At 41.8% G+C, this 23,506-nt stretch overlaps 3 protein-coding genes across 4 annotated transcripts; 1 reads left to right on the top strand and 2 right to left on the bottom strand.

Annotated features, from left to right (window-relative positions):
• Positions 1 to 554: 554 nt before the first annotated feature.
• On the bottom strand, positions 555 to 3,489 carry LOC306745836 (platelet-derived growth factor receptor-like protein; the record flags this gene model as incomplete). The annotated part of the gene is made up of 7 exons (XM_079228686.1): positions 555 to 761; positions 1,097 to 1,236; positions 2,076 to 2,369; positions 2,525 to 2,676; positions 2,785 to 2,927; positions 3,030 to 3,187; positions 3,408 to 3,489. The coding sequence occupies 7 exons, from the start codon at positions 3,487 to 3,489 to the stop codon at positions 555 to 557; spliced, it is 1,176 nt and encodes a 391-aa protein (XP_079084812.1).
• A 1,365-nt stretch (positions 3,490 to 4,854) lies between these two features.
• On the bottom strand, positions 4,855 to 9,311 carry LOC306746248 (cationic amino acid transporter 2; the record flags this gene model as incomplete). The annotated part of the gene is made up of 11 exons (XM_079229127.1): positions 4,855 to 5,249; positions 5,335 to 5,443; positions 5,535 to 5,701; positions 5,832 to 5,965; positions 6,067 to 6,169; positions 6,262 to 6,398; positions 7,000 to 7,222; positions 7,734 to 7,870; positions 8,006 to 8,171; positions 8,262 to 8,417; positions 8,942 to 9,311. 11 exons carry the CDS (start codon positions 9,309 to 9,311, stop codon positions 5,119 to 5,121), a joined length of 1,833 nt encoding a protein of 610 aa, XP_079085253.1. The 3' UTR covers positions 4,855 to 5,118.
• A 3,444-nt stretch (positions 9,312 to 12,755) lies between these two features.
• anxa6 (annexin A6) lies at positions 12,756 to 23,326 on the top strand. 2 transcript variants are annotated; one of them, XM_079228347.1, is made up of 25 exons: positions 12,756 to 12,880; positions 13,809 to 13,864; positions 15,143 to 15,227; positions 15,404 to 15,498; positions 15,613 to 15,726; positions 15,825 to 15,915; positions 16,001 to 16,080; positions 16,187 to 16,243; positions 16,817 to 16,910; positions 17,354 to 17,449; positions 17,539 to 17,597; positions 17,685 to 17,807; positions 17,901 to 17,959; positions 18,263 to 18,341; positions 18,944 to 19,025; positions 19,109 to 19,203; positions 19,366 to 19,479; positions 20,156 to 20,246; positions 20,328 to 20,407; positions 20,629 to 20,682; positions 20,774 to 20,867; positions 20,985 to 21,080; positions 21,193 to 21,251; positions 21,448 to 21,585; positions 22,561 to 23,326. In XM_079228347.1, exons 2-25 carry the CDS (start codon positions 13,862 to 13,864, stop codon positions 22,618 to 22,620), a joined length of 1,998 nt encoding a protein of 665 aa, XP_079084473.1. In that variant the 5' UTR covers positions 12,756 to 12,880; positions 13,809 to 13,861; the 3' UTR covers positions 22,621 to 23,326. The 2 variants fall into 2 exon arrangements, with proteins under 2 accessions (XP_079084473.1, XP_079084474.1); XM_079228348.1 differs by having other exon boundaries at positions 21,448 to 21,570.
• Positions 23,327 to 23,506: the final 180 nt, after the last annotated feature.

The raw sequence follows: 23,506 nt of genomic DNA on the forward strand, positions 1-23,506 counted from the left end.
AATGTATTTTATCCCACAGTGTATATTCAAATTACAAAAATCTTCATTCTTAATCTTAATTTTTCTGTACATTTTTCTATTAATGTAATCATCAAAATGATGTATTGTCAAAATGATCTGGTTACGGTATTTGTGAAAAAATGATGATGATCATTTAAACTCAATGTCAATATGTAACAACATGTCACTAAATATCACAAAATTGAGAAATGAAATGTCAAACTTCACTTTTTATGGAAACAATATCTCACTCAAAGAAAAACAAACCATCTGCCTTATGACAATACTATCATCACAACTGTTCTTTTCTACGCCCTCATGTTTGGCGTGGTCATGCACTATAAGAAAAGTAGGAAAAAAAGACAGTGATATGTGTAGAGAACAAATCTAAACAACCACATCTCTGTTATAATTGTGATGCTTCAGTCACGAGTCACAACAAAAGGAGAAGATTACATTTTGTTGTACATATATACATATGTGACTAATTACAATACTGTTTAATACTGTGACAGAGCAAAATGCTTCACCTGATCCCCACCTTCTCAGATGGTTTACGGTTTCTTGGCTTTGACTTTGGGGACCACTTTAACCGTGGCAGACACTGATTTGGCTCCTTGCAGGTTGTGGGCGGTGCAGGCATATGCTCCCTGGTCCACGTCCCTCACCTCGTCCACCAGGAGGACGGACTGAGACTGCTGTCGAGCCGCTCCTCCACCGATCGGACTGATGCTCTCCTGTGTGTACAGAGGCCTCCCAATCTGTAACCAGAACAGGTGCACCAATTAGTCTGGATACAAACACATACTGTACAGCATGGGAGAAATGAGACCCTCTTCATAATATGCTATTAAGTCTGCAGCGTACATTTTATTAAATCATTAATAGATGGTTATAGGCCTGGATGCTCTGCAGTCCATAGGTTGGATGCCTCTTAACTAATTGCAAACTAGCTAAAAAGACATGGTAAGCTATATGAGACAGGATGTACATCAATAACAGAGCCTTCCGCTACTTTGTTTCACAACCAACCTGAAATTATTGTAAAGTTTCAATGCAAAAAGTTACATTATCCCTCTCTCCCTGAGTGTCTGACCTGCTGTCCTGGGTATTCCCAGGTGAACTCCACGACCACGTCCTGTTCCCCCACCACGGAGCAGCTGACACGCAGATTCTCCCCCACAGTCACCGAGCTTGACGAGGCCTGGATCACTGGAGCAGGAGGAGCCATGGGGTCTAATGGAAGTGTGACAAACAATAATTTAACGACGACTTGCATTAGTCAGCTCAATGAAACTGTGTCTTTATAGGCAGCAGTTTTCTTTGTATGAGTTTGCATGTTCTTCCTTTCTTGTCCTGTAATCTTAAAAAAAACAACATATATGGAGTACTAAAATGCCCTCTTCAGGAAGTAGTGATTTATATACAAATGCGTAGAATAGACAGCAATGACTGTAACAAGACTGCCAATACACATAGCTACTTCTCGTTCTGCGGTCAATAAGTATCTCTGAAGAAAATTTGCTGTTAAAATATTGATATTGAAGTTGTAGCTTAAGAATAAAAAATACAAACACTGAAAGAAGTTGAATTAGCAGTTAAAATTTAAAAGTGCTGAATGTAGTTGAAAAGTAAATTTAAAAGTAAGTGACATTCAACTATCAGTTGAAATGAAAATGCAGAAAAGAGTTGATTGAGAAATGAGTTGAAGTGGAAGTGAAGGTCCTGAGAGACATTAATGAGAGTTCAACAGTTTCAACTGAACGATGATTTTTAGTGGAAATGTTGGCTGAAGTGTAACAACTTAAAGACATATTTTGTGATTGTTCAAAATGTGGAAGTGTCGACTTGTAAACATGGAAAGGAGTTGACATTTCAGTTGTTTGTGTTTTTGACTGTTGATCAGAAACAAAGTAAAAATATACAACAAGATAAGAACCACTGTCTTGGTTTGTCTACTTGTACATAGTATGTTCCTGTCTGATGCATGCTGGGAGAGGCTTTGTCATTTATCAGCACGAGGCGACAAATAAATTCCAAATAAAGGGAATGGATGACTCCGTGGCAGCACTCACAGTTAACATAGATGAGCATGTATTTGGTGGAGCTCTGCCTCAGGTTGCCTAGACTGGCGACGCAGAACAAGGCTCCAGCATGATGAGGCCGGGGTCGATGAATGGTGAAGCCCCTCTTGACGTTAAATGAGATCTCCGTCCCGTCCACTGCCACCTCCACTGGTGGAAACTCGCGGTGCAGAGTCACTTTAGCCTCAGGTGATGTGACCTGGCAGGGGAGGAGCGTTGGCCAGTTGGTTCTCAGCTGAATCGCCTCGTAGTAGTCAGACGTCGGAACGAATAATTCCTGTGGATCTGATTGTTACAGTGACAAGATGTGGCAGATTGACGATGAGATGACATGTGAAAGTAAAAAAAGATTCCCTTATAACCTGGCCGGTAAAATTAAGCGGAGGTCTGCAGTTCTGAGAAGTGCACATGCAAGCATCAACAAAGTTTATTCACTGTACCGGGAAAGAATACAAAGACTCTGACAGCTTTGTCATACTCCTTCCTGCAGTCTGTGTCTTCACAGTACATTGGATAACAGGTGTACTCCCCTGTGTCTGCACCAGTAGTGTTGACAAATGTCAGAACGCCATATCGCTCGTGTTGGACAATCCTGCAGAGCCAAAACAGGAAGGTCAGAAAACATATTGACATTGTTCTGGCATTAGAAGACTAAACGGTACATCGTGCACAATACATATTTACTGACTGCTCAGCTTACTTGAGCCTTCCATCATCATCCTCCTCCAGGTACTTTGGGACGCTCCACTGCACAGGTTTGCCCCGACACCTCAGCACCAAGGTGTCTCCTGTCTGCACACTTATAGAGTCCCCCACCTTCTTAAACTTCCCTCTGTTTAGCACCTGCATGTGTCAGATATAATATCACACAAATCATTTTTCTGTGTTTAATGAATGTCCCACGAACAAATCAAAAGCCACTGTGTCGTATATCCAGTAAAATACCTGTGTGAGGACAGGGACAGCCTGTGTAGCTTTGATCTTGGGTTTCGCTATTACAGTTCTGGGCCCTTTATTTGTTGATTTCCCAAGTTTGGGTTTGCTGGTCTTGGGCCTCCTTCCTGGAGTGGTCCTCTGCTCTTGGGTGTCTTTTTGACAATACGCTACAACGTATGCAGAGCACATGATGCACCAATAGTTCATAAACATAGATGCAGGTAAATGTTGAATGATTTGAATTGATTGCTAGCATAATGGCATCATGGTGGTCCATATATATATATTTATATCACAAGCTGACTCATGCTATGCGTTAGGCCCTCCTTAGTGTTTCTAGGAACACATGTTCACAGAATTGCTCAGCAAGTGAATAAAGTCACTTACCTAACTCGAAGATTACAGCACAAATAAGGAGAGCACTCAGCACCCGCCTCCCCTTTGATCCAAACGAGTTCACCAAAGGCATGATTGATCAGTGGAATACTATCAAAGTGTTAGTTAGTGCAGTACAACACAGAGAACGGGCTGCAGAAACCAGAGAGAAGTGGAGGAGGGCAGAACTCGCAAAGTGAGCTGTCAGCTGTTTACCAAAATCACGGAAAGTCCTCCTCCTGAGAGTGGCATTAGTACCCCAAATTCCTCCTGACTGGCTCAATGGAGGCTTTCAAGCCTGTCCGGACCAATGAGGGTCCAGAGACGGAGGCCCCTCCGTGTGGAATCGCACAGCCTGTTTGCTTAGCTGCTGGACTGGAAGTGTGCTAGCGGCAGGAGTCTGGCCCATCAAAACAGCCCAAAGGAGGAATACCGTAGCAAGGTTATTAAAAACATTTGGTGCCCAATAAACCCTTCGTCCAACATTTACTGATTGTCTTCAAATGATTAAAGCAAATCAAAGGCTTTAGATACAAGGTACATCATCATCAACATCATGCAAAAATAATTAATGGAAAATAATGATCACATTTTAGCTGTTTTTTTGGTGCATTTTTTGATCGCATGATCCCAAAAGTCTTGTGTGAAACTATTTGTTTATGTGAAAATCAATCAACTTAAGCCACAATAACCTGCTGTAGAGTTTGTAAGGTCTTCTGAGAAGAGACTTTAGGCCACAGCATATAAATACACTTGACAATATTACCAACTATTCTTGGTGAAATCACATGATTCTAAGAAATCAAGTTTTTTTCATATTTGATTAAATCCATAGCACGCTGTACCCAGGGAGAACAATGTAAACCTTTCCCTTTGAGTGACTAGCTAAGTCACAGTCTTGAACATCAAACAGGTAAGCTGCTGTGAAAGGTCTCTTTGTTCTTAGTGAACTCTGGGTAGCCAGCCGCCACTGGCTCTATCCAAGATTACGAGTGGAACTGAACATCAACATGCCCTGCAGAAAATAACCTCCACTTTGTAGTCCTCTTTTTAATAAAGGAATACATTTACAACATATAATTAGAAAACATGTACAGTTTGCATATTTACACTTTGAAACAACAAACAATTAAGTGGATCTTTAAACACACTGAGAGCAAAAAAAAACATTCCACAAGATTTTCAGTATCTACATTGTACTTTTGTACAGTTTAATTCTACATTTTGAGATGTAAAAAACTATTCTTTTGTTATACATAATCATAATTAGATTCGTAAAAATTACAATAAATTTCTATATTTTACAATTCATATGAAAAGTATAAACTTGTTAACAAAATAGTAATCAACAGAAAATAGTTCTAGCCCTTTTTTTCTTTTTAAACAAAGGTGTAAACTACTTTGATAGTAGATCTATTCTACAGGCTCAAGGATACTCTGACATTCATACAGGACACATATACAGGTCAAAAAATACGTCAGGCATCGGTTCAATGTTGGCACAGAGAATATTTAGTTAAATTCAGACTCCATCATAAAGTGGAATAAAAGTTAACAAGTTGACCCATCTGTCCGTTGACCTGCATCTCAACACTGAACACCTGTTGCACTCCGAAATTAAACGCTGCAGGAACAGATCAGCAGAGCTGCATGTCAAACAATAGTTACAAACTTAAAGTGGTTACACACTGTAACATCTCAATCTATGTATCTCCAGTTGAGCTCAGAACCTTTCTTCTTTAATGATGTCCTTGTCTGTTTTGCCGCTGACGGTTTCGATCCTCGTCTGTTTGGACCTGAGGCGCTTCCTCTGAACACTGTTGCGGACACCATAGCCAAAATAGATGACTAACCCTGGCGAGAAAAGAGGGGCACCGTTACAGTTCAGCAGCTAACTCAATAAAAGATCTCAACCTTTCAAGCAGAAATATGTTCTTACCCACTAACATCCAAATAGCATATCGTATCCATGTGTCTTTGCTTAACTGGACCATCAGGTAGACGTTGATGAATGTGCTCACTAACGGCAGAGCAGGGAGTAAGGGCACCTGTGAACAGAGAATAGAAGATGTGTAAGGATTTTCGAGTTGATGTCTATTACAACTTGCTCAGATTGCTCAGATACACAACTACTCTCACCATGAAAGATGCCTTGGTGGCATTCTGTGGGTGCCTCCAGATGAGGAAAGTGTTTAGCAGCACGATGAAGGCGAGGATGCAGACAATCACCAGACTCCAGGCTTCCATACGGGCCAGAGCATCTAAGGCTTGGGTCAGGATGACACACAGTGCAACCAAACATGCAACTGCCGAAAAAGAAAAAGAGACATCAGTCCGTGGACCAGAGAGACCAAAGCAAAGACATAGGTGGTCAATAAAAGGTACTTAAGGTAGATCAAAAGCCACATGTGCTTCTGTAATGTTTGCCTTGCTTACCAGAGATTATAGTCAAGATTGTGACTCTTCTTGAGGTGGATGAATTGGGAGTTGACGGAGGACACAGGAGGGCAAATTTGGTGTTTGATTCTATGATCTGTAGGTCTGTGGCTTCAGAAGGACTCTGTTGGTACCTAGATTTAAAAAGTAAAATAACAATTGGCGTCATAAATACCATATCATACATTTTCTCAGTAAGGCACTGTGGGAGAAGAAACTGATGGAATAAATATACCTCAGTATTAAGATGCATATGGCTACGAGTGTGTAAGCAAACAAAGTGCCGATGGACATCATTTCCACCAAGGCTTCCAGGTCAAACAGCAGAGCCATGATGGCTGAAGATGACAAAGAGGCATACAGTGTTACTTAAGTCTGTAAACCTCACCACATGTACATAGGAGCTGATGAACAGCTGGAACATCTGTACCTGCCACAATTCCAGACGATATGGTAGCTATGGCAGGACTGCCCTTGGAAGTGACTTTGGTAAGGGGTTGGAAAAGCAGGCCGTCTCTTGCCATGGCGAATAGCACCCGGGGCATTGGGAACATCGAGCCCAGCAGGCTGGAGAGACAAACGCAAACAGTGTCAGTCAATAAACATTGAAATACTTTTAGTAACAGGCCAGCATGACTTTGGTCTACTGGCCATTCCTTATAACATCACATATGTGTGTGTTCCTACCCCAAAGTGTCTTTGCCGGCATTCTGTCTCAAATCAATATAGAAAAGTGTTTGTCATGATGTGTTATCTAATGCCCTTTCCTTATTAATTAAAGTCATACTAACTGACTTTGTATTTAAAAAAAGGTCCAGCTTGTTCGACTAAAGACAATGACCTTGAGGCCAAACTGAGCTTTGTGATGATGATGACTCTGGGGTTCCCCCAGGAAGAGCTGGAAAGTGTTGTGGAGAAGGACATCTGTGCACAATGGTAATCCTAAACATGCTGATGATAAGCAGGTGCAGTGTTTACCAAGCTCACCATCTTGGTTTAGTGTTAAAACATCTTTAAAATCAACTTATACATACAGATAAGTACAGACCATGCAATGACCTTGGTGCAAGCATGGCTCAGAAAAGTGAAACATTTTAAGCCCATACATGGTTTTCTCCAATGACAGTCACATCACATGACCCCAACTACACTTCCAGTGGTTTCTTACCTGGTGGATAGGGCACACAGCGATCCCACAGCCACAACGTATTTGGCAGGGCCCCAGTTGATGTAGTCAAAAGCTACTGGTAGGGGGCTTTTTTCATTGAGCAAGTAGTAGGGCATCATCAGCGTGAGAGCAGCAGACACAGCAAAGTAGGCCACGAAGCAGATGAGTAGTGAGGCCACAATGCCTATAGGGACAGACTTCTGGGGGTCCTTCACCTCCTCACCTATGAAGAAAAGCAAAGTCAGTGACAATGTTCAGCTGTTTGGGGGTGACATGAAATGAAATACATCCCACAAATATGACAAAATAACAATTGTTATAATTTCATACCCAAGGGACTATCATTTACTTGGCAGTTTGATCAACATAATTCTAAGAGCTTTTAGCAGAGGGAGTTTTCTCAGTTGTCATAGAAACAGTTCAGTTGTAACAAATGAATCATCTTTGAGACAAGTTAGAAAATACCTTCCACTGATGAAGGTCACAAGAAGCAGATCAAATAGAAAGCTCTGGAATGCTTTCAGTTTAACTTTTTCAGGAATTATACCAGAAAAAATCCTTCAAATTTCAGTATTAACACATCAAACATGGAAATCTGCTGGCACAAATATCTGCTTTGTCGTCGTACATACAGTATTGTGTGTATTTGATCTTGTTTATTTAGCAAAGGATCTCATCTACTGGTAAAAAAACAACCATATTTAATCACACTGATAAAGATGTTGTCATCTGACCTGTTGTAGCGATGCAGTCAAATCCAACAAAAGCGTAGAAGCATGTCGCGGCGCCAGCCACCGTTCCACTAATGCCATAGGGGAAAAATCCACCCGATCCGTATATACTTGTCACATTGGCAGTCGAGCTCAAATTTCTGCAGCGGACAGGGAGCATTATTTAGTGTTTATTTAGTGTTATTTAGTGAGGGAGCAATACTATGGTATTTATGTAAGAAATTATCTTGCACACAAACGCACAGAGAAATGCTTCTATTGCTCTTTGACATTACTTGAATTCTGCGGTGGCGTTTATCAGGGCCTCCTCACTGATTTCCCAGTTGGAAAGGTCCCCTTTGATAAATCCAGCAATGGCCACAAACACCAGCACCAGGATGTTGACTGCTGTGAAGATCTTGTTGATTGTTGTTGACTCTTTCACTCCAAATGCCAGCACACCTTAACAGGAAACATGGTGGATGTTTATTTATTTTTTGTAGGCTATTTATTGCTGCTGCCACCATAACAACACCGGTTTCATAATTTCACCTGACAGTAGCAGGACGAGAACCGCAGCAAAGACGTCTGGGTAAGGTGCAAGGCCACTAAGGTTCATGGCCGCATTATTTTCAAAGTATTCCGATATGGCGCCCCCTATGAGGTCATCAAACGTCCCACTCCATGCCAGTGCAACACTGGATGTCCCTGAGAAAAAGATGCAATAAATGAATCAGCCTGAGTCATAAACAGAAAATACTCCTGGTGATTGGTCCTTCTTCCTGCGTCTGTCACACTTTATGGCGCTGTTATTTCAAACCTTGAGAGTTAATGACATGCAAGCAATGACTTTAACAAGTGGCTGTTTTTGCGGGAAACACTTCATATAAAAGGTTTTACGGTGAAAAGAGCCATTAAGAATCTGCTTGGAGAGCAGGCGAAAGGTTCCAGTGATTAAGAGTCTCATGTTGATGGTTGATCATTTATAGGTTTTAGTGTTCTCACTGAGCCAAACATGCTACATGAGAGGGAAGTATGTTTTTCATACGACGGAAATAAAAAAAAATTGCCAGAAATTAATATTAAGATTATATCGAAATTAATTTTTTTTTCCTTTACATTTTTAGCTGAAGGCAACTTTTTAAAGGGGACAAAACCTACCTCGCTGAAAAGTAGAAGATAATAGATTGTAATTGATAATGTATAAAACAAATCCTGTGTAGCACACTTACCTATGATGTAGGAGAGTAACAGATTCCACCCAGTGATAAAAGCCAGCAGCTCGCCGACTGTCACATAGCTGTAAAGGTATGCGGAGCCTGTTTTGGGAACCCGGGACCCAAACTCTGCATAGCACAGCCCGGCGAATATGGAGGCCATAGCGGCGATGAAGAAGGAGACGATGATGCTGGGCCCAGCAGTGTCTCTGGCCACCTCTCCAGACAGGACGTAGACCCCGGCCCCCAGGGTGCTCCCCACACCGAGGGCCACCAGGTCCAGAGTGGTCAGGCATCGGTTAAACGTGGACTGCTCCCCCTCTGGCTCCACAGGCTTCCTTTGAGAAACGCTCACCAGCAAGGACTTCACAAAGCCGCACGGCATGCTTCTATGCGTTTGGATCAGGGTGGGAGTGTAGTTTAATGTTGTGGAGAAAGAGTGAGGGAAGAGGAGAAGAATGGGGAAGAAAAGGCAGAACAGTGAACCTGTCAGTGAATAATTGTCAGGTCAGCTCCACTGTAGAACATTTACTCTTCAAAGAACACTTCTAGAAATCTGTTGTTTATGTAACAGTGAAAGAATTAGCTATTTAGTAAGGCGTCATGGTCAAGATCAATCAACCAAATTCCATTTTGATAACGCTTAATCATGATTAGATGATCACATGTAATTCAATTTCTCCAATATGTCGCTGGATTTACATGAAGGACAAAATCAAATTCACTCACCTCTTCTGTATAATCTCTTGCTCCACAGAGGCGCTTAGAAGACACAATTAATAGGATCCGTCATTCCCTTATATCACATTATTCTTTTATACATGCCCTTCTTTATCACCCTCATGATATAATAGTGCTGATGCTTGGAGTTTTCGTTGCCGCCCCCAGCTCAAAAGCAACGCCCTGCTCGTGAACTGCACTTTACTCAACCTTCAATTACTTACACAATTACTTCCGTGAGCATTCCTGATAATACAGAATATCTATTTATAATTAGTTTTCCCTGCATGGCAATAAAAATAAATGATTTTTAAAATTCGAAAAGTGTGCCTTCACATCACGCGAGCAGTAGCATATCGGAAATGATCCCTCCTCTCACGCTGATGCAGTTACACATTACCTGTGATGACATAATTGCTTTTCATGAAAGGCTTTGTTTGCTTTTCTTTTCCTAATTGAAGGACTACACCTGCGGCACAGTCTGGAATTTGTAAAGTTTGTTTTTATTGTTTTTTAACTTCTGAACCAGAAGTAATTTGGCTTTTTAACCCACATTTATCATACCTGACATGGCAGGGAAAAACGAAATGAAGAGAAGGAAATTAACAAACCTCTAAGTAAATCAAACAGGGACTGTGTCTTCTCGTGATTATGCCTTCACACTGTACACGTTCATCTATGACTTTGGATTTTGGCCTTTACAAACAGGATCCAATAAAACCGAAACGTCTGAATGTGGCAACAGTCAAAACTGAGAAAAAACCATCAATAAAACATGGCTCTTTATTATAACATGTAATAACCATAATACACTTTATCTTTATAGCTGATATCCACACAGTGTTTACAAGGTGCTTGTACTTTAGAAGTATGCAGAGTTATTGCTTTTCAGTATACGTCATACCAAACAAAACTACACTATGTTCTCAAAGTGTGTTTACATGCGTGTGTTGCTTAGAAACAAGTATGTGACCTTATCACTGAGGTCATGTTGGAGTTTTCCTGCGTCCCCATATATCTACCTGGAGGCATGAGCATGCCAGACTAACGGTCCTGAGAGGGCATGAAACAGAGGGGGACAAAGAGGCTTTCATGGCGTATGCATGCAGCAGGCTGCACACTTGCTCTCTGAAAGGTAGCTTTCGCCTTCTCATCTCCCATCGGGGGATTTCAGCTCACCTAATCCCTCCTGGCATCTACTGCAGCAGACGGCCTTTGAACCAGACTTAAAGCTCAGGGTTCCTATCTGCAGATCTCACTGGATGAGATAACATTTCCAAAGGGACGATGGAATAATGCTTATCTAAACAACATTCACAGGTGATGTGCAGCTTTATGATCAGAGGGTTGATCTGCATCCCGGTGAAGCTCAGTTAATGATCATTAACGTGTTATTTATGCCCGTCTACTATGTAGACACACCGTCTACTATGCAGTTAAAGAAACATCAGTGGTCCAGAGAAATATTGCAGTCCAGCATTCAGAATGACAGAAGTTAAAGCAGAGGTCCAGGTATTTAGCTCTGACTGGCGTCTGGTCATTTTATTCAGTAGATACACAAGTTGTTTACCTTGTCTTCAGTCCCACGAGGAGTGACTGGTGACTGTGTGGTGGAAACCGTGAAATGAAGCAAAGATATCCGTGCTGTTGGCTTGGATGAAGGAAACATGATTTTTACTGTGATATATACAAGACTGCCCTGTGTGACCCTCCCACTCGATGGAATTACTTACAAAGTAGCCTTTCTCACTCCCGACCCGTTTGGTTCATAATGTGCTCATTATTGCATGGAAGGCACGGGGTGAGAATTGTGAACAGCAAATCCCATTCAGAATGTCAAAAATGCTTTTGTGCTCACTTCATTTGTTGTTTGGTTTTCGCTTGTTTTTCATTTAATTTTTTGTTTAAATCCATGCATTTGTGGTGATAGATAAATAGCTTTTTCAGATATGTCTCTGTTATTGGGAAAATGTCAAGTCCCTGGTGAGTTTAGGGACACAAACATATGATTTTAAATACATAATACACACATTTATTTGGTGCCCCTGGGGATGTTACTGAGTCCAATTGTTGTTTGTCTGTAGTAGATCACAGTTTTGCTGGCACGGTCTGAGATAGTCAGGTTCTCATGCAATGCATTTAATAAGCAGAAGAGGTCAGTATATAACAATTCCATTTAATCACTGGTGCCTCCCACCTTCATCTGCGTTGACCTCATATGGTCCCCTCTCTCTGAACACTGGCAGAAAGAAAATGGAAGGAGCTCCAGGATAACATGCACAGTACAACATGTCCTGTTCAAATAGAAGCATGAACAAAAAAAAGGTCCTCTGTGTTTATACAGTAAGCTGTCATAATTTTGTTATGTGTGTTGGTCCTGGACTCTCTTGGAGTCACCTCTCCTCTCTCATCGTCTTTCTTCTGGTCCCAAACTTCATACAATATCACCAAGAAGGCACATGTTACATAACTCGTATATTACAGAAATGCGGGGGTTGGGAATACAATCTAATTGGAAATCATTTCTGATGCCATGATTCTTGAAACAAGTTTGTATCAATGAGTTTGCCTCATATCACACTTTATTTGTTTCTTCTGTAGTCCACAATGCTGACATTCCTCTCTCTCTCCCCCTCTTACTGGAACAGACGCATGACAGGACAGAAATAGAGCAGGGAAGCTCTCACATCAGTGCCGCTATCATTTTAACTGGAAGGAAACACGACGGGAACAGATATCGACGTAACACCAGCTCCCCTCTGTTAAAATCACACCTGAACTCCCGGTCATTTGACAAAGTGCAAGGATTCCGGAGTGAAAAGTGTCTCAACATGAAGCTGTGCGTGCTACTTTACGTGGCCCATTATAATTGCTTTTCAATGTAATTTTTAAAGATTGGCAGGCAGCAAAACAAATGCTAGAATGCAGGTGAAATATATGCGCAACAACTGCGCAGCCTCCGTGCATTTGTGTTTCAGTTAGGACTGGATGTGGCCTGTCACATTTGAAATAGTATTATCTTTACCGTGAGACATTGCCCTGCTATACCCAGGCCCGCACACACGCGCGCGTGCGCACGCTCACACACACGTTCCACAAGAAGCTGCGCGAGGGAGCGCCGCAGTCGTTGCGTCAAGGAGGACAAGTAACGGGACTGCTGAGTCTGACCGGAGGAGACAGACAGACCGGGGACAGCAGACAACGACTCTCACTGAATTATTCTGCACACAGAAGGTAAGACATGTGTACTAGTACTTGTAAACCTTTTTACTACGAAGCCAAACTGCTCCTGGAGAAGTTTGCTGATGCGTAATTTTTTTTTGTACGTGCCAATGAACTGCAGTAGACCGCAAGATACCCCAGGAAGACGAATACCTACTTTATTATGCGATTATTTGATATAAAAGTGATATAATTTACAACTATAACGTCTTAAAATGTTATAGAGAAAAGTTAGAGCAAACATATATCCTTTAGTTAATGTAATGCTATGTGGGGTACAGAGAAGGGTGTGGTTCTGTATACATGGCCCACTCCCCAGACCTTCATTCTGACATTAAACTGAGCATGCTATTTTTGGAATAGCTTCACTTTCAGACCAAAAGCGCAGCATTTCCAACCTGGATCGAGTTTTCTCTGTTATTCTCTTTAGCAAAGCTGAATGGTAATAAGTCTGTATTTATCATTTATTCAGTTTAATCTGTAGAAAAGTATTGTTTGCACTGTGGTCCTAAATTGAGAAATGTGGTCAGTCAGGGAATGTTAGCAGAAATACTTTCTCTGTAGCAGCTGCCTCCATGTGCTTTACTGAATGGCTGCATTATATGTAAGAGTATGGAAAATGTGACGGAATAGTTTTCCTGCCAATTGGCTTAATGCAAATTCCATCGTCCAGCGTGTCATTTTAAGTGAATGTGCAGGTCAGATCTGATAGAAACTTCTCTCCCTGTTTTGTTTCTTGTGCTGTAGATGGTGATCCGTTTTAACCAGCACACTGAACAGACCGCCTCATTAGAATTACTCAGGGAAAAGGAGGGATCATCAACATGCATATTAAGTCTTTGGAGGAAAATGACACCTGCGTTAGGACAAAGATGTTTTGCAATGCTGTTCCCTGCCCTACATCAGCATTCTCTCTCTTTCTCTCTCTCTCTCTCTCTAGGCCTGAAACTATTGATTCCAGCTCAGTGTTGACACAGAAGACCAAATATAGAAATGGTAAGTGGACAGGACCTTTCTTATCTGACATTATGTAAACAATATTCGTATTGTATCTGAGCACACCTTGTATCTGTGGAGCATGGATGGTTTTGCGTGCCACTGAATGAGGTGTAGACAGAGTGAGGTCATTTTTCTGCCATCTGCCACCACGTGATTCTTCCCCATCATAAAGGCAGCAGTGTAGGGTGTCATTGTAACCTGCGGCGCCTGCACATCTGACCCTGACAGCATCCGACCGATAGCTTTGTCGTCCAACTTTATCGCCAGTGTCCTTTCGCTCTGGTCTTACTTGAGGTGAAACACAAACTTGCTCTTACTTATGCTCTGCACAGCTATGGCCTTGGCAACAGAGGAAACAAGCAGCACCCAGGGAGAAAGGAAGGGGGTCGCTATTTAGCTCCTAACATAAAATCCACATTAGGACTTTTTCCACATAAGAGTCATACATGTGATGAATGTAGTTTAAGGCCTTAATGCTGTTGCTGAGGGCTTGTATTTGTGGCCCGGTTGCTATGTGGGTGAAGCTCTCCAGCTGTCGTGAAGAGTGATGGTCAGAGTGAAGCAGACGAACGGAGCATGTGCAGTGGCCCCTCACCAGGGTGGAGAGCATACTTTGGCCGGCTGCCTCGATGCAGCAGTAATCTCTATACGGCAGCAGCTGCAAGTTTAAAGCTTTCAATATGGAGGCCAAATTTTCTTATTTCCCACAGTGAACGATCATAAAGCCTCACAACTTCACAGAGCCGGAACATTTTAAGCATTTTAAGCATTTTGAGCCGTTGTGTGAGCCCCTGCAAAGGAAGCTACTTTGTGTGCAACCTGACTCCCGGCTGCTCGTATACACCCACTGTCCCAATCCTACATGCATTGGCAACACACACACGCGCGGACACACACACACACACACACACACACACACACACACACGTACACACACACACACACACACACACACACACACACACACACAGACACAGACAGGTGCAAGCAGTATTGGCAGACAGTGTCCCGTCACTGCCACTTCAATACAGTCTACTACTCACACCCTGCAAGGAAGTGTGGGTCAAACCAGTGCACTGTTAAAACTGTTACATCGAGTGCAAACAATTGACCCTGGAAAAGCAAAGTGTATTGTGAGTCCTGACCTTTAGTCGGGAAGGTTCACATCCAACCTCTTTCTCGACTTTATTCTTCTCCGTATTGTGTCACAGTTTCACACTTCGATGGCACAAGATGACAACAATTTAAAATTGAGTTGAACTCTTTTTCTCTTAGGTGTTCAGAGGCACAGTCACGGTTGCTCCGGATTTCGATCCCACCGCTGATGCCGAGACCCTTTACAATGCCATGAAAGGCATCGGTGAGTTCTTCACTCCTCCGTGATTTTTGACCGCGGAGGAGAAAAAGTCATCTTTCATCTTCTCCAGTTGTAGGCTGAATGATCTCACAAAGAATTACACACAGTAAGGATGGCAGTCAGATCAGTTTCTGTGTGTGGGATGGAGTGTGTTGAAGATGTTACTTTGTGTTCCACAGGTAGTGATAAAGAGGCCATCTTGGACCTGGTCACCTCAAGGAGCAATGCACAGAGGCAGGAAGTCATTGCAGCGTACAAATGCAGCTTTGGACAGGTACAAGAATACATATCATCATCTCATCTCAGATCTTTGTTTGCTGAAATAAACACATTTTTCAACACGTTCAGTCAGTGATTCGGACTCCATTATTATTTGTCGTTACAATAGGACCTGATTGAGGATCTGAAGTATGAGCTGACGGGCAAATTTGAGCGCCTCATCGTCAGTCTGATGAGAACTTCAGCCTACCATGACGCCAAAGAAGTCCACGATGCAGTCAAAGTAAGACATTTACCTCACAGTGAGATTTTTCATCATACTCCAGTTACATTGAATGAAGCAGAAGCAACTTCATATTTAACTTAATGCTCTTTTTCAAGGGAGTTGGAACAAATGAGAGATGCCTCATTGAAATCATGGCCTCCAGAAACAACAGACAGATGATTGAGATGGTGGCGGCATACAAGGACGGTAAGGCATGATCAATAAGATTTGGTATCAACGTAATATTCGTTTAGCATCTGTACACATTTGACATTGATGTCTGTGTCTCCAGCCTATGGCCGAGACATAGAGGAGGACATAATCACGGATACGTCAGGACACTTTAAGAAGATGCTGATTGTTTTACTTCAGGTCAGTTCCCTGAGGAGTGGATGAAATCACCAGAGAAGTATCCAGTCAACCGTAAAGTGACATTACTTTTAACCGCTGACTGGTTGTTTTGGTTTGATGGTTCCAGGGGACCCGAGATGAGTCAGGAGTGGTGGACGCAGACCTGGTGCAGCAGGATGCACAAGTGAGAAACAGAGAAATGCAGCATGCTTGGGCTTATTGTCTCTATATGGTCAACAAGTAATTACATTTCTTATGTTGTGTGTATAATTAATTTTTCTTTACTTGAGTATTACTTAAAAAAACATTTAAAAGTAACAAAGTACAAATTATTTTAATTGCCTCATTATAACATGTTATCACTTTGAACAAAATGATTCTGCCGCTTATTAAAGGCATTGTTGAAGCATACTGCATATCAACAATACCAAGAGTCGACAGTCTTTTTCTGTGGGGCCTTACAGACATGCTCAGTAAGGCTGCACGTAACACAGTAGAATTGGGTAGACCACGAATGTCTGCACATTTTTTTCATAATATTCCATCCAACAGTGGGTGAGATATTTGGTCCGACCAACTGACACTATCCCATGCCAAAATCAATGGATCTTCCAAATGTACATAACCCACATGTGATATTAATTGTCAATGTTTGATGAGGTTACTTATTAAGGTGGATAAACTCTCCACGCATTGATAGACGTTTTAGTTTTGTTGCGTACATCATCTCATCCTGTGTGTCCGTACCTCTGCGTAGGATCTATATGCAGCCGGAGAAGAGCAGTGGGGGACCGACGAGGCCAAATTCATCATGATCCTAGGAAACCGCAGTGTGACCCACCTCTGCATGGGTGAGCACGGCTCTCAGGATAATTAACACAGCAGTGAGGCATCCAGACATTCCCACTGTGACCTCGATCCTCAGGTGTTAATGGCACCTGGAAAGTTGTTGTCAGAGTTAACACTCCTATACCACTGTGCCTTCTCCGTCTAATGCCAAGAAAACTGTCTTCGGCCTGCTGGTCAGAACTTCATTTTAAACACGTGCATCGTGTAACGTCAGTTCAAAGCAAAGAGGCCTTGCGTTACAGTACTCTACACTGGCCTGGAGGCACAGTGGTGCTTCCAGGTAACATCATCATGCTAAGATGCTCACAGTAATAATGCTAACATGATGATGTTTAGAAAGTTATATTTACAAGGTTCACCATTTTAATGTGGCTCAACATCATTAAAATACCTTAATTAGCACAAGATAGATTACATTTAATTATGCTGTCTTCTGTTTTTTCAGTTTTCGATGCATTCGAGAAGATTGCTGAGATGTGCATAGAGGACAGCATTAAGCACGAGTTGTCTGGGGACTTTGAGAGGCTGATGCTGGCTGTTGGTAAGAAACAAACTGAGCCATTTAAAGCAACATGGGAATGTCAAGTTGTCAGTCTAACACAAGACACTCTTCTTGGCTTTTCCTCACAGTCCAGTGCATAAGGAGTATTCCCATGTTCTTTGCCAAGCGCCTTTACAAGTCAATGAAGGTAAACATACTAGACAACACATTCATTGCAGTCTAACATTTCAATATGATATTAGAAACTGATTAGGAGTACTGATTCATTTTCCAGGGTCTCGGTACAGCCGACAACACCCTGATCAGGATCATGATTTCACGCTCCGAAATAGACATGTTGGACATTCGAGAGTGTTTCCGCCTATTGTATGAGAAGTCACTTTATAACATGATTAAGGTTGGTTATGATTTATTAAATGTACTTAGAATTAAGAAGCATCAAAAGATTGTACGCCTATAACCTGATTCTTTGTATGTTCAAACCTGCCAGGATGACACGTCAGGGGATTACAAGAGGACACTGCTCAATCTGTGTGGAGGAGACGATGAGTAAGTTACAGTGTGGCTGAAAGCAACAGCAGCGACCAGAGGGGGGTGATAGAGCACCACTTTTCAGGAGTTATTGCTTTCTGAGGGGAGTTCAACCATGGTCTATTGAATTATGGGAGACAAATGATCAATGCAACAGTGAAGATAACTACTTGGTGAAGATTGATATCCAAAGATTGTCTGAAAGAAAAGCAGCAGTGTATTAAATAACAGATCCCTGTCTCCATTGAAGTACTCACTTTGTACCACCTGAAGTTTTGGCTTTGCTGACTGTGCTGTCTTGTGTCAAACTGATCATTACAGCTTAGCTGGAGAGTTCTTCCCTGAAGCTGCTCAGATAGCCTACAAGATGTGGGAAATAAGTGCCATGACCAAAGTCCAGGTTTGGGCCCCATCTGCTCCCCCATTAGATGTGTCATTGCATGTTTGGCTTGGCAGTGGCATGCATCCTAATTACCTGCTGGCCCTGCAATGACCCTGCTTCTTGCAGCGACACGAATTTGGTGCCGATAACGCTGCCATGTCTACACAGCGAGAGCTTTGTGTGACTGCGGATAGGATCAGAATGCTGAGCACTCATAAACAAATCGTTTTTGTTATAATGCGCTCTCAAAACCGCTGTTTGCCTTGCTTTGTACTTGGAGTGAATGCCAAAAATATCTCAGCGTTTTGGTCAACAAAAGCTCGTCTGACTAACGCTCTATAAAACTCAATTGTTCTTCAGCCTACCCACCTTTCCCATTGTTGGTGGTGTCATGGCTTCTAACCTCAAGAAGGCACACTCCCCCTCAACAAACTCTTTTCTGTTGTATAGTTCTGCATGTTTAGTGCTTTAATCTTACACATTTGGTGCATTTAATTTAATGTATTATATATTTATAAAGTGAAACTGTCTCACTTTGTCAGTCCACATTATGTGTGTGTGTGTGTGTGTGTGTAGTTATTGAATCTTACACTTGTAATCGTGTCATCCCATGACCTTAGCTGAGGCCAACAATCCGCCCTGCACCCAGCATTGACCCTGCTGCTGATGCACAAGCGCTGAGGAAGGCTATGAAGGGATTTGGTATGCAACCCGGAAAAGCACATTTACACCGCTACAATTTTACAAAACAAGTTACTAATGTAACTGCCTGTTGCTGCCTAAAGGAACCGACGAAGATGCAATCATTAACATTGTTGCACAGAGAAGCAATGCTCAGAGGCAAGAGATCAGACAGGCCTTCAAATCCCTCCTGGGACGGGTGAGTGAAATCAATTGTTGCGAATCAAAACTTTAACCAACACAAGTTGTGTCTCAAGTAACATACTTACCTCTTCGTGTTTTGATGCACATGTACAACAACTCAACATAGCATTCACTTCAAGCTGTTTCCTGTAACTCAGTGTGTTTGATCTGTCCTCAGGATCTGATGAAGGACCTGAAGTCTGAGCTGTCTAAGAACTTAGAGAGGCTGGTCATTGGGCTCATGTTGAACCCTGCAGAGTTTGATGCCAAAATGATGAGGAAGGCAATAGAGGTACAGCAGATCTAAATCACCTCATGATCAGTTTCTTTGATTGTACAGCACATGTGTAGTAAAGACAGAAGCTCATTGGTGGAAATGACTCCTTCATAAATGCACTATTTTCCAAGTCTATCGCTAGTGCTTGAATGTCATGACAATTACACAGAATGTATTTGAAAGTCAAATATCTTTGGATTTTAGATATTTAGAATTAAACATTGAATTACCTTGTGTAGAAACCTGACTCATCCTGCAGAAAAGTGTTTTAAAATATATGTTCCTATTATGTACATTTTGATGCAGTGTCATTTCATATTTAGCTTATTTTAAGCCATATGGTCACAATAGACAGTTTTCTGCATCACAAGCACTTATCCAATGTGCTATTTAGGCTTAAAAGAGTTCAACCTATTTTAGCTCTGATATTTCACGAGACACTTCCTGTCTTACTCATAGGCATGAGATTAAACAGATCATTACCAGGAGGGTCTGTGATGTGAAAATAGGAAAAAACTAACAGGGATTACAAAACCTGGATTTTGCAGTAGATATGAGGAGGCACGGTTCACACAGTTCTCTTCCTAGCTGTGTGGTGTGGTTCATGTGGTTTGTTTTGTTTTCTTGTTGTTGCATTTGTGAAACCCCCCCTGCCTTTTTGTGCTTTAAACTCTAATTTATTTTTTAACAGGGGGCTGGGACAGATGAACACGCTCTGATTGAGATCCTGGCCACCAGGAGCAATGAGGAAATACTTGCCATGAACGCTGCTTATAAAGATGGTGAGTTTGATGCCAAAAAAAGGTGTTAAAAGCACTCACTTGTTCTGGAAAACTTTTACATGCAAACCTTTTACATCACAGGCTATAAGAAGTCGTTGGAGGAAGCCATTCATTCAGACACATCAGGCCACTTCTGCCGCATCCTTGTTTCTCTCGTGCAGGTAATCACCCTCGTCATCTTGAGAACTTAAACTCTGTTTTGTTTCCACACCCACTCACTGGTTGCAGTTTGTCTGCTGACTAGCAGAGAGCAAAAAAGGTCAATTTAATCACATGCACAGTTTTCGTTTACAACGCCATTGTTAAATATTCAAGGGAAAACAAAATGTTCTTGGTGAACCATTGATAGTTAAGTAGCATGTAACCTGTTTACTCTGTTCAGGGTGCAAGAGAAGAGGGCCCTGCAGATGAGGAAAGAGCTATTGCAGATGCTCAGGTGACTCAGTGTATGATGCTTTACTGGAACATTTGACTGTGTATGTAATTGAAGAATGGGTTTACATATTTGTTCCTCCTCAACCTATCAGGAACTTGCTGATGCATGCAATGCCGACTCTGATGACCGGGAGATGAAGTTCATGAGTATTCTGTGCACCAGAAGCTTCCCCCATCTTAGGAAAGGTAAAAGGTCACGAGATCTCAGTGATCACTTAGAAATGACCAATTTAAAGGAAATGTCCTTAACTAATGTAATCGATCCAGCTCATGATAACTGATCATAGTGTATTCTATTCGCAGTATTCCAGGAGTTTGTCAGATACTCCAACAAGGACATTGAACAGATTATCAAGAAGGAGATGTCCGGAGATGTGAAGAATGCATTTTTTGCAATAGGTAATAACTGTCTTTGACCTTGTTTTTGAGCGTGTGACAGTGTGTGCTGCTGACACAATATATTTTCTGTGAATCCTCCTCAGCATTTTCTTTCTCTCTCTTTGCTTTGCAGTTCGCAGTGTAAAGAACCAGCCCTCTTATTTTGCAGATCGTCTTTACAAAGCCATGAAGGTATTTTTTTCATATTGTTTTAAATTTGGAAAGTTTGTGCAGTTTGTATAATTCTGTCTGCAGCACGTCATCCGGTCATTAGGTCATATTTGTAGATGCATGCAATGTATTTAGATTGGGTCTTGGTGCTCTCAGACAGGAGCAGTCACTGTAACCTAATGAGAACAAACAAAGTATCTATTGATCTCGGCTGCAGGGCCTGGGTACGGATGATAGAGCGCTGATCCGCATCATGGTGTCCCGAAGCGAGGTCGACCTTTTCAACATTCGTAAAGAGTTCAAGGAAACACACGATGTGTCCCTCCATGAATTCATCCAGGTAGAAACTATGATCGTAAGTCGGAGTCTTTGTCAACTAATACTCTTGCTTGGTTTGTCGTGTTCTCATCTCATCTGTGTGTGTCTCTATGGAGGTTTTGTCTCCTGGCCTCTGTCCCGCGCTGTGTCAGTGTGTGTTGCATGTTCTTCTTCTGCTGCTGTGGGGGGGGGGGGGGGGGGGGGGTGTTTAGGGGTGGGGGTGGTTAAGGAATTTCCCTTGCATGCTTATTAACTTCCTCTCTATATCCGCTGTGTGATTGGCTGACAGCCGCAGAGGCAGGAAGTACCCAGAACCGGTTCTATAATAACTTACAGATGAAATCACCACGACACCAATACAAATAAACAAGTATGAAGGCCTTCAACTTTGCCAGAAATATTATCAAATCAAATATATATTGTTTATTCTGAAGTGTGTAAGTAGAGAAGAAATTACAATCTAAAGTTGCCAGCTTCAGCTTTAGAAGTTCTGGTAGTTGGATATTGTTTCTTTTGTACAGAGTCAGGCTAACTGTTTCCCCTTGTTTCCAGTCTTTGTGCTAAGCTAAGCTAACCGGCTGCTGCATGTATCTTCACATTTACCGTACAGACGTAAGAGTGATGTCAATCTCCTCATCTAACTCTTGGAAAGAAATCAAATGGCTGACTGAGGAACTATTCCTTAAAAAAAGATTTAGACTTGACAATTGGGTTGATGATTATAAAGATGGAAATCTGTATCTATGAGTGTCAGCTGATAATAATGACAAGTGGGTAATTCCACTTGATTTTAGCTGATTTTGGGACTTGTGACTTGTGAGTTCTGCTTGTCCCCATGACTCACATTTATTTTAACTTTAGTGAGAGATTAACAGTGTTTTGCTATTATGTGAGTGAAAAGAATAAACCCTGCTTCCCAGTTTCAGCTCTGCATGACCAAATGTCAGCAGACAAAGACAGTATTTCCCATTAGATCCAGCTCCCTCTGTGTGTGTTCTCTATCGTTATTCAGGGTGATACCTCAGGAGACTACCGTAAAACCCTGCTAATGCTCTGTGGAGGGGAAGATTAAACTCGTCAAGTCTCTGCAGCTCCGTCCACAGACTTCAATGAAAACCCACGAGACAAGCCTGGTCACCAAGTGAAATTGTGGTGGTTAACGTCAGTATCTGTTGCCAGTGTCCCAAAACTGCTGCACGCCCCCCCGAAGCCAAACCAAGTGACCTATGACCTTCCAGACCTCCAAGCCAGTTTCTTGCTCTCGTGTCTGTTCGTCCTGTCTGTCGGGATTATATCTTTTTTTTTTTCTTTTTACAGATTATATGTAACATGAAGATGTTCACGTCGCTGTAGAAAGGTGCTTCATATGTACATCATATTGGAAATTAGCAAGTGGAATAGTGCCTTCAGATTGCCGGCCGTCCAAAGATTACTGTGATTTTGAGGTATCGTATAGAATAAAAAGGATTAAAAATACAAAAAATGTACTCACTTCTTTTTCTTCTTGGAAAACATTATAATAAATTAAGTTAATGTGAAATGTAAATCATGCTAGCTCACATTTCCCCTCCCTGTGCATATTCTTTTTTTGGGTTGTGGTGTCCTTGTTTGTGTTTGGCAGGGCAGTTCAATGATTACCTTTGTTCTGCTCAGCAGAGAGAGTATAGAATATTAGTTATCAGGAAACCACCGCTCCAATGCAATGTCTCTTCTGCTTAATAAAAGCAAACATACCCACAAGCTATTGTTTATAAAGGTTAACAATGTGTAAATAAAGGGTGGTATTTACAGAATACTAACAATTGCATCAAACTGATATTTTGATTATTTGATGGCAGCTATATTGTAGGCCTAAATCTAAATAATTAGGTTATTGTTAGGCCGTTCAACCCCCCTGAATATTTACATTGAAACACACTATAGAGATATGGCATGACTTCCTTGGCTACTGAACAGTT

Source organism: Taurulus bubalis (genome assembly GCF_910589615.1).
Source record: "Taurulus bubalis genome assembly, chromosome: 13".
NCBI classification, from domain to species: Eukaryota; Metazoa; Chordata; class Actinopteri; order Perciformes; family Cottidae; genus Taurulus; species Taurulus bubalis.